At 57.3% G+C, this 17,410-nt stretch overlaps 1 protein-coding gene across 3 annotated transcripts in view; it reads left to right on the top strand.

Moving 5' to 3' along the window:
- Nucleotides 1-17,410, top strand: part of THSD4 (thrombospondin type 1 domain containing 4) — a 399,410-nt gene that overhangs the window by 198,007 nt on the left and 183,993 nt on the right. For all 3 annotated transcript variants that reach the window (XM_070054744.1, XM_070054745.1, XM_070054747.1), the window contains one exon: nucleotides 7,626-7,762. In XM_070054744.1, coding sequence (XP_069910845.1) covers nucleotides 7,626-7,762 — 137 coding nt within the window. The remainder of the gene's footprint in view (nucleotides 1-7,625; nucleotides 7,763-17,410) is intronic.

Raw genomic sequence — 17,410 nt, 5'->3', positions numbered from 1 at the left:
CTGAGACACTCACGGCCAGCGAGCGCACAGAGCTGCTACACCAGCCATCGGGGACACGCACTCCAGGCCGCAGTGCCAGCCGCGAGAGCTGCATTTGTAAGCACCTGAATTGCTGGACTGATTTTTTAAAATTAATTTTGATGTTTAATCCAAGTCATACATGTTTACAGTTAATGGAATTAGTTCCCCAAAGCGTTCCCCTTGCTCATTGTTTGTTCCACTACAAGCAGACTTCGAAAATTCAAGGGAAACAGAACTGCAGGGTGAGTCCGCTGGGGTGCGAACAGCTGTGCGCTCCGTGAGCGGCTGTGTGTCCCCGTCCTTCTGGTGTCTGCGCCAACACGAGAGAGTTGCAGAAAGTTCACGGAAAGTGCGTGTCGAGAAGTCAGCACCTGATTCCAAGATCGTTTTTTCACCAAAATAAACTTACCTTTTCCCTCCATTTCCCACACGCTTTGTGAAGCAGGTGCCTGTGGTAGTTTCTGGGTTTTTCCGCTGACAGGTTTTCTGTTGAAGGTGAAATCTCAAGTCATATTTGTCCCCTCCCGGGCCTCACCTCCACGTGGCTGTCCCAGCCCACACCCGTGCAGCACCATCGTGGCGTGATCTGGGCTGGGGTCAGAACCACAGCTCCAGCCAGCACTGTGCGTGGGGCCCTGCCTTCCGTCCTGGGCAGGGACCTGGGCACCACTTGTATTGGGGTGCAGCCCCCATGAGGACTGTGGGAGGCAGGGAGGGGCAGAGGGAGGACTGGGACCCTCAGCTGGTCCCACAGAGGCTCTGCAGAGCTGCCCACCGGGTAGAAGGTGGGGGGTCCTTTGTACCCTCGTGGAGCTGTTATTCAAAGGGACTGACCCTAGAGAGAAGGCTTCACCTGGAGGCCGAGAGAAAGTTCTGGAAAGATAGGGCTGTGAGCGGATTCCCAGAGACTGGGAGGTCCCTGAGCGTCACACTGAAGCAGCGTCCATTGCACCTGTGCTGTGACCACTTTGCCTGCCCCACAGTCCTCCCCGGCTCTGGTCTTGTGTTCCTGTCACCCTGAGTCCATCACCCCCGTTAACCCAGGCTCCTCGAGGGCTTCCCCCAGTGACTTCACACCTCGAGATCGTAAACATCTTAAGATATGTTGCGGATCTTGTCCATTTCATCCTCCTGAAGAAGTCTCTTCTGGAACCTTCCAAGGCATCCCAGTCCTCCCCCAGCGTGCACACCTGTCCTGTCGGGACTCCTGTTGTAGGAGAGTTCCCGAGAAAAACTCCACCGCTTGCACGGTTTTGGGTGTGTTCACAGTCCTGTGGTCGTTGCCACTGTGCCATTTCAGAGAAAGCCCATGTCCCCGGGTGGGCTCACCACCACCCCACCCACCCCACCCCACGGCCCTGTAGGCTGCACTCTCTCTGCATGGGCTGGCCTCTTTGGGAAGTTCCTATAAAAGGAGTTACAGGATCTGTGCCTCTGAGGCCGGCTTCCCTCGCTGGGCGTGGTGCTCTCCTCACACATCCGCGCCACAGCAGGTGTCAGTATCCAGTCTCTCCACTGGCCAGCGGCGTCCCCTCATGTGGATATGTCATGGTCGTTTGTCCATGCGTCAGCCCAGGGACACGTCCTAGCTGTCATGAATACCTCTGCTATTAATACTCCATTAATACAGGTTCTGTGTAGACATGTGCAGCCTTGGTTCCAGCGGATGTACTAGAAGTGGAATTGTAGGGTTGTATGGTGACTCTGTTTTTAATGAATATTTTCAGGAATTATCCAGTGTTTTCCAAAGAGCCTGTCCTGTCAGCACACCACGGAGTTTGGTTTCTCTACGTCCTCACCAGTATTGTTGTCTTCATCTTCTCAGGACAGCCGTCCTAGTGGCTTCTCCCTGTGGACTTAGTTGCATTTCCCTGGCAGCTTCTCCTCTGCTTAGTGGCTGCTTGGGTATCTCTTGGAGAAATATCCGTCCAAACCCTTTGCCCATTTAAGAAATCGAGTTATGTTTTAATGTTGAGTCATATGAGTTCTTTGTAATTCTGGTTACAAGTCCTTTATCTAGTGTATATTTGTACAAAAATCTTGCCCCATTCTGAGCTGTCTTCAGCGGAGTACTGTGGTGAAATACAGTTTCTCTGTTCTCATGCTTTTGATGTCTTAGCATCTAAGAAACTGTTACAAACCTAAGATCATGAGGATTTGTGCTGACATGTTCTAAGAATGTCATGGTCTTGGTTCTTATATTTAGGCTGATCCATTCTGAGTGGGGGTATTTTGTCTATGGCGTGAGGTAGGGGACATTCGTTTGCATAGGTTAACTTGTTGCAGACTGCTCTTTTTTTGTTTTTAAAGATTTATTAATTTGAAAGAGTTACAGGGAGAGAGGGAGAGAGGTCTTCTACCCACTGGTTCATTTCCAAAGTGGCTGCAATGGCCAGGGCTGGGGGTCAGGGGCTTCTTCTGGGTCCCTCACATGGGTGGCAGGGGCCCAGGCACTTGGGCCATCCTCCACTGCTTTGCCCAGGTCATTAGCAGGGAGCTCACTTGGATGTGGAGAAAATAGGACACGGACCAGTGCCCCTTTGGTATGCTGGTGTCAAGTGCAGCAGGTTTACCTGATAGGCCACAATGCCAGCCCCAAGATCAGTCTTTCTGTAATGAAATTGTCTTGTCATAAAGTGTGGGGAGCAATCCGGACTAGACTAAGTTGCTCGAATTAGGACTTATTCTATGCATCTGCTCTCCCACAATATGGCGCTGGGAGAGAAGTAAACAGCTTCCGCACAGCTGCCTCCAGTTCAACCAATTAACTGTAGGACTTGCTCCTGATTGGAGAGCAGCGTACTCAGCCGAGTTGGGATTGGCGGAGGAGGACTATAAAGGAGGAGAGAGACGGCATGCACCGGGAACATCTATGGGGAACATCTAAGGGAACCCGTGCAGCCCCCGAGAGAGCCGGCCGGCGGTGTGCCGCTCCCCTGCGGAAGTGGGGAATGCGGCCAGGGGGAACTGCCCTTCCACGGAGGTGGAAGGGATAGTAGCCAACCCGGGAAGAACCAGCAGCAAACCCGGGGAGGGCCGAGCAGACGAAAGAACAGCGCAGGGTCCTGTGTTGCTCCTCCACGAAGAGGGGGAGCGACAATAAAGGTAGGGATTTATTTCTGTACTTCCAGTTCTTTTCCCCTGGTCTCTGTGTCTAGCCTAATGTAACACCACACAGGCTGTGATTTTGTAGTCAGTTTTAAATCAGGAGGAGTGAGCCGCCTCATTTTGTTTTTCTCTTTCACAGTTGTTTGGGACACTCTTAGTCCCTTGCATATCCCTATGAATTTTAAGTTCAGCTTGGCAATTTCTGTCTGGCATTTTCATTAGGATTATGTCTAATGTGTATATCAATTTGGGGAGTTTACCAGCCTGACCTCAAATATCCAAGTGCATGAGTATGGAATCCCTTCCTTTCGTTTAAATCTTCCTGAATTTCTTTCAAACCACATTTTATAGTTTCAACGTAGAAATCCGTTGTTAAATTTATTTGTATGTATTTCATTATTTTTGATTATATTATAAATGGAATTGTTTTAATTTCATTTTTAGATTATTGATAGTGAATGGACATATAATGGATTTTTGCCTATTGATCTCATATCCTTATTACTTCACATATTTCTTGGAACGTAAATTTGGATTTTATAGATATAAGCGCTTATGTGCAAATGCAGGTCTTTTTTTTTTTTTAGTTTTATTTATTTATTTGAAAGAGTTACACAGAGAGAGAAGGAGAGACAGAGAGAGAGGTCTTCCATCCGCTGGTTCACTCCTCAGTTGGCTCCACCTGCTGGAGCGACTCTGATCTGAAGCCAGGAGCCAGGAGCTTCCTTCAGGACTCCCACGTGGGTGCAGAGGCCCCAGGACTTAGGCCATCTTCCACTGCTTTCCCAGGCCACAGCAGGGAGCTGGATGGGAAGAGGAGCAGCCGGGACTCGAACCAGCACCCATATGGGATGCTGGCGCTTCAGGCGGTGGCTTTACCCGCTACACCACAGCGCCAGCCCCAAATGCAGGTCTTAAAAGTCTTTTTCACTCTGGACCTGTTTGTTTTTCCTGGCCTTCTTGTGCTGGGTACAAGTCTTTTATTTCTGTAAAATTCAGCATATGCCCCCTCTTCATTCCTGGATTTCAGGTCTTTGAGTCTGTTTTCTTGTATTCATGACCAGTCGATCCAGCAGGGGTGAGGGACGGACGGCTGATTACGGCCTGGAAATCATTCTATCCAGCCCTGCACGGCAGCCGGGGGCAGGACTGGATGATCAGTGAGCCCGTAGCAGGCTATGTTTAGGTGCACGATCTGCCCGTGGTGTTCTAAGTACCCAAACGGGCCTTGACAGTTCATCCGTCTTGTTGGTCTTTTCAAATAACCAACTTGTGGTTTCATTGGTTTTCTGTGTTCTCTGTCTATTCTCTACTTATTTCCAGCTTGCTTTTTGTTTTGCTGTTGGCTTTGGGTTTAGTTGACTGTTTATCCAGTATTTAAAATTTATGTATTTGAAAGGCAGAGAAAAGAAGGATAGACCAGGCGTCCGCTAGTTCATTCCCCAAATGGGCGGAAGCCAGGAGCCAGGAGCTCCAGCCAGGCCTCCCGCGTGGGTGGCAGGGGCCCTCACTGCCTGTGGGGCGCATTAGCCAGAAGCTAGAATTGGGCACGGAGGCCTGGCGCCACCCCAGCGCTCTGAGCAGGGGTGCGGACGTCCCGAGTGGGATCTTCGTGGCTGCCCCGACACCTGCCCCGGCACCTGCGTTCACGCTAAGAGTTAGTCCCACGCTCCTAGCCCGTGCTGGCTCCCCTTCTCTAGAACAGGGCTGCTTGGAAGACGGGACACACCGTGGCTCCTCCTGTTCAGGAGGTCTGAGCTTATGGCAATCCCAGGAGGTGCTGAGGGCCCGGGGCCTCCCTGAGCACCCGTGCAGGGGTCCGTCCCCCTCTCCCTCTACCCACCAGGGGGACTCAGGGCAGAGAAAGGTGGAGAAAGCCCCCCATGCCCCTCCCCTCCATGCTGTCTTACACCATGCCCTCTCCCCCCATCATGCTCCCCCTGCCCCCCAGTGCACCCCCTTCAGCCCTTTGCTCCCTTCCCCCACATTCCCCATCATCCACTGCGTTGGCACCGAGGCTGGGGAGTTCCGGAGGGGTAGCATTCTCTGGGGCTCTGTCCCTGCAAGTGGGCAGCCTCACCTGTCCTCAGGTGTGCAAAGGCCACCGAGAAGGAGCTCAGGACCACCCTCGGGCTGTTCACGTGCAGCCCACGGGAGACTGCGGAGCAGCCTGGTGTCTGGCCTCCTCCCCTGCACCCTCTCAGGGTGCCCGCACTGTGACAAAGACAGCGCTCCACCCCCACCCCACTGGAGGCAGGGGTCCATGGAGAGAGCCAGGCCCTGGGGGTCCTGGGAGGTGTCTGCCACGGACACTTGTCTTCCATAGCTGCCTCACACCTGCCGAGCGCCTGGAGCCCTTCAGAGAGCCCGGAGCTGGGAACAGAGGGGTTGGGGCCTTGGCAGGTGCAGTGAGAAGCCATCAGTAGGCTAGAGCCTGCCCCGGTCACTTCTGTCCTGCTGGGACTGTGAAGCCTGGAAACTGACTTGGTGGGGGGTGATCTCCAGGGAGGCTTCCGTCCTGTTGCTGTTTCATTTTCATCCACAGTCACCTCTTCTGTGGGGTGGCCAGGACCCCTGAGTGCTGAGTCAGAGCCCAGAGCACAGGGGAGGGGTCACCATTGCCTAGGATCCTCGCTGTTTCCTGGTAGCCCTTCGTAGTGGCTTAGGAGCCACAGGAAGTGCATTGCTGTGACAGGCAGGCCGGCCGGCAGCCACACCCGGGAAAGTGGGACGTGCCGTGTGGTCCAGTGATCTGTGTCTTAGACAGAGACGGGCCCCGGCGTTGGTCTCTGCTGAGCAGACATTGCTCTCGTGTCCAAAACCAGTTAAAGAACAAACAAATCAGTATGCACTTGGCTCGCCTTTCCCTTTGGGCGTGGCAATGCAGTGCATCTTGCTTGAAAATGGCTCTGCCTTACTTCGGAGGTGGCTATGCTGCTCTGAAGCTGCGATTAACTTAGCATTCGTGCCAGCTCTGCCTAAAGTGATGAAACCCAGAGGAAGCCGGAGGCAGGGGAATGGGCCCAGAGGAGGCGCAGGGGGGGTGGGGCCAGAAAGAGGCCAGTGTTCACTGTCTCCCTTCCGTCGTGTGTTCACTTGTCTCCCTTCCGTCGTGCCCTCTTGGGTTTATTGGGCAGTTGCCGTGCGCCTGGCTCTGTGCAGGCAAGTAAGTGAGCAGGTGAATGCTGCAAGAGAGGGTGGGCGGTGGGATTGGGACCCTCCAAAGGTGACCTTGCAACAGAAGCAGAGAATTGAGGGCCAGACAACTGAGGGAAGGGCAGGTGGGCTGCACAGAGGAAGCACCTGTGGGAGTTGGGCGTGGACGGTGGGAAGAGAGACCATAAAGATAGGCGAGGCTCTTGAAAGCTGTGTCGTGCCTAAAGTGGTGGGAAAAGCCACTTAACTGTCTCATAATAGACGAATTATTGCAGGAAGCAGCGGTCATTTCAAAGAGCATGTTGGTGATAGGACATGGATTTCTGTGTCTCTGAAAACCACAGAATGGGGCCAGCATTGAGGCTCAGCAGGTTAAGCCGCCACCTGGGACGCCAGCATGCTGTATGAGCAGCAGTTTGAGTCTTGTCTGTTCTGCTTCCGATCCAGCTCCCAGCTAATGCACCTGGGAAAGCAGCGGATGATGGGCCAAGGGCCTGGGCTCCTGCCACCCATGTGGGAGACCCAGGCCGAGTTCTAGGCTCCTGGTTCAGTCTGGCCCATCTCTGGGTATTTGGGGAGTGAACCAGCAGGTGGAAGATCTCCCTGTCTCTCTCTCTGTAACTCTGCCTTTCATATAAATAAATCTTTTTTTTTTTTTTGGAACCATAAATTCTTTTTTTATTTGACAGGTAGAGTTAGATAGTGAGAGAGAGAGAGAGAAAGGTCTTCCTTCCGTTGGTTCACCCCCCAAATGGCCGCTACAGCTGGCACGCTGCGCTGATCTGAAGCCAGAAGCCAGGTGCTTCCTCCTGGTCTCCCGTGAGGGTGCAGGGCCCAAGCACTTGGGCCATCCTCCACTGCCCTCCCAGGCCACAGCAGAGAGCTGGACTGGAAGAGGAGCAACCGGGACTAGAATCGGCACCCATATAGGATGCCGGCACCGCAGGTGGAGGATTAACCAAGTGAGCCACGGCACTGGCCCTCAAATAAATAAATCTTTAAAAAAGCGGGGGTGGGGTGGTCTCCCTGGGTCCTTCCATGAAGTTCTCTGTGTGACAGGAGGTGAGGATGCAGCCCCCACTCCCCAGCCCCTCACCAGTGCAGAGAGCCACTTCCAAGAGGCGTTTGGCCATGAGCTGTCCAGAACGGGCTGATCCAGAGAGGCAGAAGGCAGGCGGGAGCAGAGGGGGGCGTTGAGCAGGCTGCAGCCGTGTGAGTTCAGTGGCTCACCACGTCTGCACGCCGGCTGGAGTGGTTCCTGTTGCACTGCATGAACTGTATCTCTGAAAAATAGGGGCTGGGTGTCACTCAGACCTCACGGCCGTTTCTTCTCCCCTCAGCAAAGGGCGACCGCAAGTGTGAGCTGAACTGCCAGGCCATCGGCTACCGCTTCTACGTCCGGCAAGCCGAGAAGGTCATCGATGGCACCCCCTGTGACCAGCACGGCACGGCCATCTGCGTGTCTGGGCAGTGCAAGGTAGGCGCCCAGGCTGGGCCCAGGTGGACTCTGGGAGTCTGGGCTGTGTTACTGGCTCTGCTGTCCCAGGTAGGAACTCAGGCTGGGCCCAGGTGGACTCTGGGGGTCTGGGCTGTGTTACTGGCTCTGCTGTCCTAGGTAGGAGCCCAGGCTGGGCCCAGGAGGACTCTGGGGGTCTGGGCTATAATGTTGCCTCTGCTCTATGCTGGGCCAGGTGGACTCTGGGAGTCTGGGCTGTGTTACTGGCTCTGCTGTCCTAGGTAGGAGCCCAGGCTGGGCCCAGGAGGACTCTGGGAGTCTGGGCTGCGATGCTGGCTCTGCTGTCCTAGGTAGGAGCCTCTCCTGCCTTGCATTGATCTTTGGGTATCACCACATCCTGCTCCGGCCCTGCGGCTCTTAGGTGGTCTGTGTTGACTTCCCAAGGGCGGGCATGGGGCTCGTCCTTGCCTGCGAGGTGAGGGTTAGTGGACAGGGCCCTGCTGGCTGAGTCTCGAGGGACGGGATGAGCGGCACTGAAGGGTGTGGAGCATCTTAGCCAGAGGAACACAGCTCGGTGCCTTTTACACCAAGGTTGTGCTTCCCATGGGGAGCGACTCTGTGGCTTCAGCCTCCGTGGCCTTTGCGGGGACCTCCCCGTCTGGGCTCTGCAGCCCCTGGGATGCTCAACCTGGGCAGAAAATCACCATTCAGTTAAAAAAACAAAAAATCAAACAAACAGAACCCAGCAGTTCAGATGGGATGGTGCACCCCACAGCCTCGCTCATTTGTGTCGGGGTGCCTGCCTGTTTGCCTTGGGACGCGGTGTGGGCGGGGAGCCCGGCTGGGTTCTGTCACAGTCGGCTTCCAAGCTGTACTGCCTGAGAGTGGCCGGGCGCCTGGGCATGTGAGCGCCCCTTCCCCCGCCGTTCTGAAGGAGGAGGTCCCCAGCAGGACACGGAGCACCCGCCAGAGCAAGAGGGACACGGTCAGGTTTCCAGGGACAGTTAGCAAGGGAGGACGGCCCTGAGCGGCCAGAGCCCACGGTCTCATTTCCCCAGTGCAGGTGCGTGCCGCAGGCACGTGAGCCAGTGCAAGGGTTGAAAACAGCCCTGAAGCCCGCTGCCCGGTGCAGTGCCTTGTGGTCTGTGACTCTGCGGAGGTCACTAGCACTCTCCATGAGCCTGCAAATCTGAGAGCGTGGGAGCCGGAGACTCACGCCTCGCCCCGCCAGCCAGGGCCCCCTTGGGGTGCGTGCAGCATCTGTTGGGGCTCTGCTGCCCGTGGGGTATTCTGCGCCCCAGGGCTCGCCGTGCAAAGGTGTCCTTGCATGTGGTTTGCGTTCGTTTGTCGATGGGGCGTTGACTGTGGATTTGTGAGAGTCACGTTGTCTTTCTCACCAGGGCTCTTGCTGTGCCGTGAGGCCAGGGGATGCCGACTCCGGTCTGGGGGTGCCTGAGAGTCTGTGCTTCTGACCTGCGGCTGCTGGTCCCCACATCACACATTGAGTAGCATGGCTTTGAGGGGCATTTCAATTAGGAGACAGTGAGCAAATGATCCAGAATGCACACGCGGGGCAGGAGCTGCAGAAGGAAAAGGAGATGTGGGCTGGTTCCCAGGGAGGCGTGTTTCTTAGTGTCACACACAATGTTTCTTTATTTTAATTGATTTATTTATTTAAAAGGAAGAGCCACAGAGGGAGAAAAAGATCCTCTATTCTTTGGTTCACTCCCCAAACAGTCCCAGTGACAGGAGCTGAGCCCATCCAAAGCCAGGAGCCAGGAGCTTCTTCCAGGTCTCCCCCGTGGGTGCAGGGGTCCAAGCACCTGGGTCATCCACCACTGCTTTCCCAAGTGCACCAACAGGGAGCTGGATTGGAAGTAGAGCAGCCAGGACTAGAACCGGTGCCCATAGCAGGCGCCTCACCCGCTAAGCCACAGCGCTGGCCCCTCACACAGAGTTGCAGGGCCGTGAGATGAAGGGCAGACGACCCTGCTGCAGGACACAGGTCCCGATGCCTGACTGACACACATCATCCACACCGCAGGGCCAGGCGATTGCAGATAATGCTGCCCAGAGGCTGAGGTTGGCATGTGCAGGGTGTGAGGGCTCCACAGGGCCCCGTGTCACAGGGACCACATGGCCGGGCCCCTGCGCTTACTCCCTGGTCCCTGGTGTTCCGCTGCACCCATTGGCCCGCCTGGCCCCGCCCCGCCCTCTGCATGGATCTGTTCCCCAGCGGTGGAGTTGGGCTTACTTTGCAGCTTTCTGAGGGTCACGTGTCCTTCCCTGAAGATTAGCTGATGACTCTGCTGCCCTGCCGGGGGCCCCGCAGAGCCGCCTCTCCCAGGGGTATGTGTCTGCCCGACACGGAACTGCCAGCCCTGCCGCAGAGGTCCCTGAGCGGCGACAGGCACTAAGTAAGGACGTGATAGAAGCCCCCAGAAGGGTAGCCAGGAGGAGCTTGTGAGCCCCAGGCCCAAGCAGGGCAGGCCTGGCCACTCTACCCAGAGCCTGTGTCTGCCCAGTGGCTGCAGCTCCCTGTGCCCCGGACCCAGGAGCGGGGAGGGGCAGGTGGAGGGCAGATTCCCCAGGGCAGGCCCTGTGGAGGTGGGGGCCAGAGGGAGCGGGGTCCGTCTCCCCTCCTTCTGTGCTCGGTGATTCGTGGTCTTCACAGGGTGGACCGGGGCACTTGTGCGGGTGCATCCTGGTCCTCGCAGATCCCGCACGTTCCTACCTCGCGAGATCGCTCAGGATAAAGGTGCAGGATTGGGGTTTTGTTTGTTGGTTTAGTTTTCTGGGGTCAGGAAGACTTGGGACTTCCGCCTGTGTTCCTGGGGATTTTGTTCACTTTTGCTGATGTTTAAAACTGTGGACACGGTCAGCTTGGCGGTTTTCCCTTTGTCGATGCTGAATTTTGCTTGGTGGAAATGCCTTCTCCGATTCGGAGTCATGAAAGAATTCTGCGACTCCGGTCAGTCCTGCCGGTTCTGTGTTGATGTTTTTACTTGTTTCCCTTCCTCCACTCGGAGTGTACCCCAGTGTGTCTGATGAGGCGTGGGTTTTATAAGATTTATTTTGGTTTATTTGAGAGGCGGAGTGACAGAGAGAGAGAGAGGGAGGGAGGGAGGGAGAAAGGGAGGGAGGGAGGGAGGGAGGGAGGGAGGGAGGGAGGGAGGTCCAGTCTTCCACCCTCTGGTTCACTCCCAGATGGTGGCAGCAGCCAGGGCTGGGCCAGGCTGAAGCCAGCAGCCTGGAACCTCATCTGGGTTTCCCACGTGGGCGGCAGGTACTTGCTTTTCCCGGAACTTGAACCAGAACTTGCGCCAGCACTCTGATATGGGAAGCCGGCATCCCAGGTGGTGGCCTAACCCGCTGTGCCATGCCAGCCTGCAAGGCCTGGATCTGATTTCGCCTTTCCTCAGGGGGCTTCCAGTGGTGTCTGGAGCACAGCTGAGCGTGTACACCGAGTGCTGCTCCACTCTGTCGTACCCCCCGGGGACGCACACCCTGAGACAGCAGTGACAGCAGCCTCCCCACTGCGTGGGTGCAGGGAAGCAAGCGCTGGGGCCGTCCTCTGCTGCTTCCCCGGGCACCCTAGCGGGGAGCTGGTTTAGAAGAGGAGCAGCTGGACCCGGACCAGCGCCCATGTGGGCTGTCAGCACTGCAGGCTGAGGCCTTACCCTCTGTGCCACTGCACCGGCCCCCGGCATTGAAGTCTTAATAGTGAGAGGGTTTCGTCCCAGACTCAGCATGGGAGGATTTGATGGGAAAAGCGAAACGATGCCGCCGCCCCCTGTGCCAGCCCAGGCCTGCAGGTGCCGTCCCCAGCACTGCGGCTTCCTTTCGTTTCACGCGAACCACATCGGGTTTCTAGACGCTCATCAGCCTGTCTCCTGATGAACCGAACTTGGCCCGGGTGTTTCCACAATTCCCCGTGATGTCTGGACCACCTTCCTAACCGACCCCCACAGGTACCACGGGCAGAGGTCGCCTTCTTGGTCACTCTCAGCCCAAGGGGCGAGGGCCCTCCGTGGTTTCATCGCCAGGTAAAGAGGTTGTGACTCCGGAGAGCAGACTGCCCCCCCAACCACCCCCGGTGCAGCTCAGGGTGCCTCTGTCTCCTGCAGGGCAGTGACAGCCACCAGCAGGTGGCGCCAGCTCCCTGCAGCCTGACCTGAATACTTGGGGCACACAGTGGGGCTCCAAGCACGTAGTGAGGATCCAGCCCAGGGCTGGCACACCCACTGTGCTCCTGCATCTCTCCCTTGCACCGACCCGGGACCCCTGCGGGGAGGCAGGAGACCCTCTGATACTTCGCAAGTGGAAGTCTTGTAGCACAGCATCAGGTATGCGTGAGACTCAGTACTTGGTTTACAGGTCCTATAACACAGTATGTAGTACCTGTGAGACTCAGTACTTGGTTTACAGATCATGTAACAGTGTCAGGTACCCATGAGACTTAGTACTGCTCAGCATGGCATGAAGTACCCATGAGACTCAGTACTGGTTTTATAGATTGTATAACACAGCATAAAGTAACCATGACTTAGTACTTAACAGATTGTGTCACAGTGTCAAGTACCTATGAGACTTAGTACTTGCCTCACAGGTTGTGTAGCACAGTGTCAAGTTCCCGTGAGACTCAGTACTTGTCTCACAGGTTGTATAACACAGTGTCAGGTACCCGTGAGACTCAGTACTTGTCTCACAGGTTGTGTAGCACAGTGTCAGGTACCCATGAGACTTAGTACTTGTCTCACAGGTTGTGTAGCACAGTGTCAGGTACCCATGAGACACAGTACTTAGTTTGTATAGCACAGTGTCAAGTACCTGTGAGACTCAGTACTTGTCTCACAGGTTGTGTAGCACAGTGTCAGGTACCCATGAGACTCAGTACTTGTCTTACTGGTTGTGTAGCACAGTGTCAGATACCCATGAGACACAGTACTTAGTTTGTGTAGCACTGTGTCAAGCACCTGTGAGACTCAGTACTGGTCTTCCTGGTTGTGTAGCACAGTGTCAGGTACCCGTGAGACTCAGTACTTGTCTCACAGGTTGTGTAGCACAGTGTGAAGTACCTGTGAGACTCAGACTGATCTTACTGGTTGTGTAGCACAGTGTGAAGTACCTGTGAGACTCACTATTTGTCTTACTGGTTGTGTAGCAGTGTCAGGTACCCATGAGACTCAGTACTTAGTTTGTGTTTGTGTAGCACAGTGTCAGGTACCCGTAAGACTCAGTACTTGTCTCACAGGTTGTGTAGCACAGTGTCAGGTACCCATGAGACTCAGTACTTAGTTTGTGTTTGTGTAGCACAGTGTCAAGTACCCGTGAGACTCAGTACTTGTCTCACAGGTTGTGTAGCACAGTGTCAGGTACCCATGAGACACAGTACTTAGTTTGTGTAGCACAGTGTCAAGTACCTGTGAGACTCAGTACTGGTCTTACTGGTTGTGTAGCGTGGCATCAAGTGCCCAGATTTCATATTCTTGCTGTCTTCAGGAGGGCCAGCACTGGGCGATGGTGACACCTAGTGGTGGGAACTGGAATTGCATGCCCTCTCTGGCTCACACTAAAGGGAAGTTGAGTGGAAGTAAGGTGAGGGCAGGTTGCCCGGGAAGGTGACCCCTGCTTGAGGACGTGGACTGCAGCCACAGCGCTGGGCGGTACCAATGGCGATGCGGAGGAAGCTGCCGTTCACGGTCGGCTCAAACCCGCGCTCCTCGGGCTCCTGCAATCCAGGCGTGGCGTAAGGGCACCTGCCAGGCTCTGTGAGCAGGTGCCATGATTTCTCTGCTGTGGGCCACAGGTGCTGAGTCCACTGGGAGGGCTCCACGAGAGCCACGCGAGACATGGTTTGTGTGGAAGTCTGGCAGCAGGTGCCAGCTCTGCTCTCCCGGGGCCAGCTCTTCTGTCCCTGAGAGGTGACTGATCGTGGTCCCTGCTGGCTCCTGCATTCTCAGAGGTGTGTTGGCCTTTTGCGTTTCTTCTTAGCTCCCTTCCCTGGGCTGTGCAGAAGGCTCTGAGTTTGATGCCGTCTCCTTTGTCCGGTTCCGCAGTGCCTGTCCAGAGGAACTGCTGTGGCTGGGATAGAGTTCAGGTTCTCGCCTTTGACTTGGAGAAGTATCCTAAGTACAGGACAAATAGGACATGCAGCGTGATAAGGTTTATTTAGAAAGTGAGGGGAAGCCACAGGAACATGAGCTTTCTTCAGGGAGAGTGGCCAGGAAGGGGAAAGACGGACCTCTGTACCGTCCTTCCCTGGTCTGCGAGGGGAGAGAGAGAGAGCGCAAGTGAGCAAGCAAAGGTGCCCTCCCTTCACCAAGCTTCTTATCTGCTCCCAAAAGGGGAGTGGCTACATAGTCTGATTGACAGGGCTGAGAGGATTACATGGGGCAGCTGGAGGTGTGCCCTTGACTTCTCCCACATTGGAATGCGCTCAGCCTGTGAGAGAGCCACGTGTGCCCCCATTGTCCATCTCACCTCCGTTCATTGCAGCCAGGATCCGGCGTCAACCCAGCTGTCCATCGGCACACCTGGAATATTACTCAGCCATGAGAGAGTTCAGCTGGAACGGGCAGCTGGACACGGGGCGGCAGAGCCTCGATCTCCCATTTGTGGAACGCAATCTGGACAGACTGGAGACTCCCAGAGGCTGGGAGGGGCTGCAGGGAGGCTGGGCCTTGTGCTCGTTCCCTGTACATTGCTGTTCATCTGAAGTTGTGTTTCCAGAGATGGGGGTGCTGGGGCAGGCGTGGGGTACAGAGGGCTAGGCTTCTGCCTGGGGCTCCCGCATCCTGTCAGAGCGCCCAGGCTCCAGCGTCCTGTCAGAGCACCCGGGCTCCAGCTTCCCCGTCAGAGCCCGGGGCACCCACATCCCCGTCAGAGCGCCTGGGCACCCACATCCCCGTCAGAGCCCGGGGTACCCACATCCCCGTCAGAGCACCCGGGGTACCCACATCCCCGTCAGAGCGCCCGGGCTCCAGCATCCCCGTCAGAGCACCCGGGGTACCCACATCCCCGTCAGAGCGCCCGGGTACCCACATCCCCGTCAGAGCCCGGGGTACCCACATCCCCGTCAGAGCGCCCGGGGTACCCACATCCCCGTCAGAGCGCCCGGGGTACCCACATCCCCGTCAGAGCACCCGGGGCACCCACATCCCCATCAGAGCCCGGGGCACCCACATCCCCGTCAGAGCCCGGGGTACCCACATCCCCGTCAGAGCGCCCGGGGTACCCACATCCCCGTCAGAGCGCCCGGGGTACCCACATCCCCGTCAGAGCACCCGGGGCACCCACATCCCCATCAGAGCCCGGGGCACCCACATCCCCGTCAGAGCCCGGGGCACCCACATCCCCGTCAGAGCACCCGGGGCACCCACATCCCCGTCAGAGCGCCCGGGGCACCCACATCCCCGTCAGAGCGCCCGGGGTACCCACATCCCCATCAGAGCCCGGGGCACCCACATCCCCGTCAGAGCCCGGGGTACCCACATCCCCGTCAGAGCCCGGGGCACCCACATCCCCATCAGAGCACCCGGGGCACCCACATCCCCGTCAGAGCGCCCGGGGTACCCACATCCCCATCAGAGCCCGGGGCACCCACATCCCCGTCAGAGCCCGGGGTACCCACATCCCCGTCAGAGCGCCCGGGGTACCCACATCCCCATCAGAGCCCGGGGCACCCACATCCCCGTCAGAGCCCGGGGCACCCACATCCCCGTCAGAGCCCGGGGTACCCACATCCCCGTCAGAGCACAGCCTCACTGCGGATGGTCTTGAGGCCCTGGACTTCTCTGCCAGGTCTCTGCAACCCCTCCTGCGTTCTGCGGGATTTATGCATGGCGGCTGCAGTTACAGCTGTGGCTCCTAGATGGCGCTCACACCCTGGCCTGGGACCCACCTGCTGGAAACCAACTTGTTCTTGAGGCAAGGCAGTGAGAGGTTACCTACAGGTGCCTCCAGGGGTGGTGAAGGGAGAGGGGGTGAGAGCTGGGCATGGGCAGGCTTCAGCGTCCCTGTGACTTCTGTTATTGGCACACAGCAGCCACCGGGCAGACCAGGAGAGAGGCTGAGTCGTACCTGCGTGTGTGCCTGGGGCTCCTAGCGATCCTGCCCCCAGTGACTACACACCCTGCCCCCGGAACTCTGTGTCCTGACCCCAGAGGGGGAGGGTTCATGTGAGAGTTAGGTAGGGGACGTGAACACGTAAGTTCCCGGGCTGGGACTGTGGTGAACTGCTGACCGCAGCGTCCAGTGGGTGCTGGGCTCTGCTTGCCCATGGTGGCACAGTGGCCTGGTGCTGGGGGTGAATTTTGGCTCTAGTCTGGATCCTGTCAGTCAGCTGCATGTGGGACTCCAGGGACAGCCAGCCCGCGGTTCTTCCCTCGTGCCTGGGTAAGGTCACTGCGGTGAGTCGGGTGTGTGTTCCTGTGGCCTCATACGGCCCCCTGACTGGTGCATTGCTGCGCCCAGGAGAAGGGGACACACCTGTCAGCCCTGGGGCAAGAGTGGTGCTGCAGCTGGCGGCTTCTCTCTTGCCCTCATCGTCACCCGAGGCTGTGCCAGCTCCCAGAGGGCAGGGGTGGAACGGAGCAGGGCCCAGCCTATGTCTAGGCCGAGAAGATGCCCATCCGCGCCCAGCTTCCGCATTGCCACAGACAAGCTCCTTCTGCTCTGTCCCTCAGTTTTCTCATCTGCAGAATGGGGGTAACAGTGCAGCACGGCGGGGCCGCAGGTGGAAACTGGTCACAGCGGAGTCTGCAGGCCAGGACCAGGGTGTGGCTCTGTTCCCTGCCGAGCTGAACTTGCCCCGTGAGCTGCCACTGGGCAGAGAGGTGTGGGGACCGGGCGAGGCGGCCTTTGGTCTTCTGGTTGGTTAAAGTTAGGCATCTTGGTTTAGAAGTCTCTCGCGACCAACAGGTCTCATATCCACCCACCCGCCTCGAGGTTCCTGAGCCTCCATCTTGCCCCTGTGTGCCGGGACAGTGTGGGGGAGGGGGCACCCACAGCACTGTGAGCCCAGGAAAGAGGGTTGGTCCCGTCTTTCCCTGCTGTATCTCCCAGCCCCCTGAGCCATAACTTGGTAGCCTGGTCTGTATTGTTTTTTTTTTTTCCCCCAACTTATTTGAAAGGTAAACAGGCAGTGCGATCTTCCACCTCTCAAATGCCTGCGGTAGCCAGGGCTGAGCCAGGCCCATGCCAGGAGCCCGGGACTCAGCCTGGCAGAGACACAAGCCTGGGACGCATCGCTGGCCGCCTCCCACGGTGCACGGTAGCAGGAGGTGAAGTCAGAAGGGGACTGGACTCAAACCCAGGGCCCCGTGTTAGGATTGGTGCCCGTCCAAGAAGGAGTGCTGGCACTGACTGCTCACTGCCTCCCCCAGCCCCCCCACACCACTGGGAGCCCCCCCACCCACTGGGAGTCCCCCTCACACCCTCCCCCAGCACCCCCACCCTCTGAGAGCTCCCCCCCACTGGGAGCCCCCCTCACACCCTCCCCCAGCCCCCCCACACCACTGGGAGCCCCCCCAACCCACTGGGAGTCCCCCTCACACCCTCCCCCAGAACTCCCCCACTGGGAGTCCCCCCTCACACCCTCCCCCAGCCCCCCCACCCTCTGAGAGCTCCCCCCCACTGGGAGAACGCCCCTCTGGGAGAAGGCAAGAA

This window comes from Oryctolagus cuniculus, chromosome 12 (assembly GCF_964237555.1).
Source record: "Oryctolagus cuniculus chromosome 12, mOryCun1.1, whole genome shotgun sequence".
NCBI classification, from domain to species: Eukaryota; Metazoa; Chordata; class Mammalia; order Lagomorpha; family Leporidae; genus Oryctolagus; species Oryctolagus cuniculus.
This window is presented reverse-complemented; position numbering and strand designations above follow the sequence as displayed.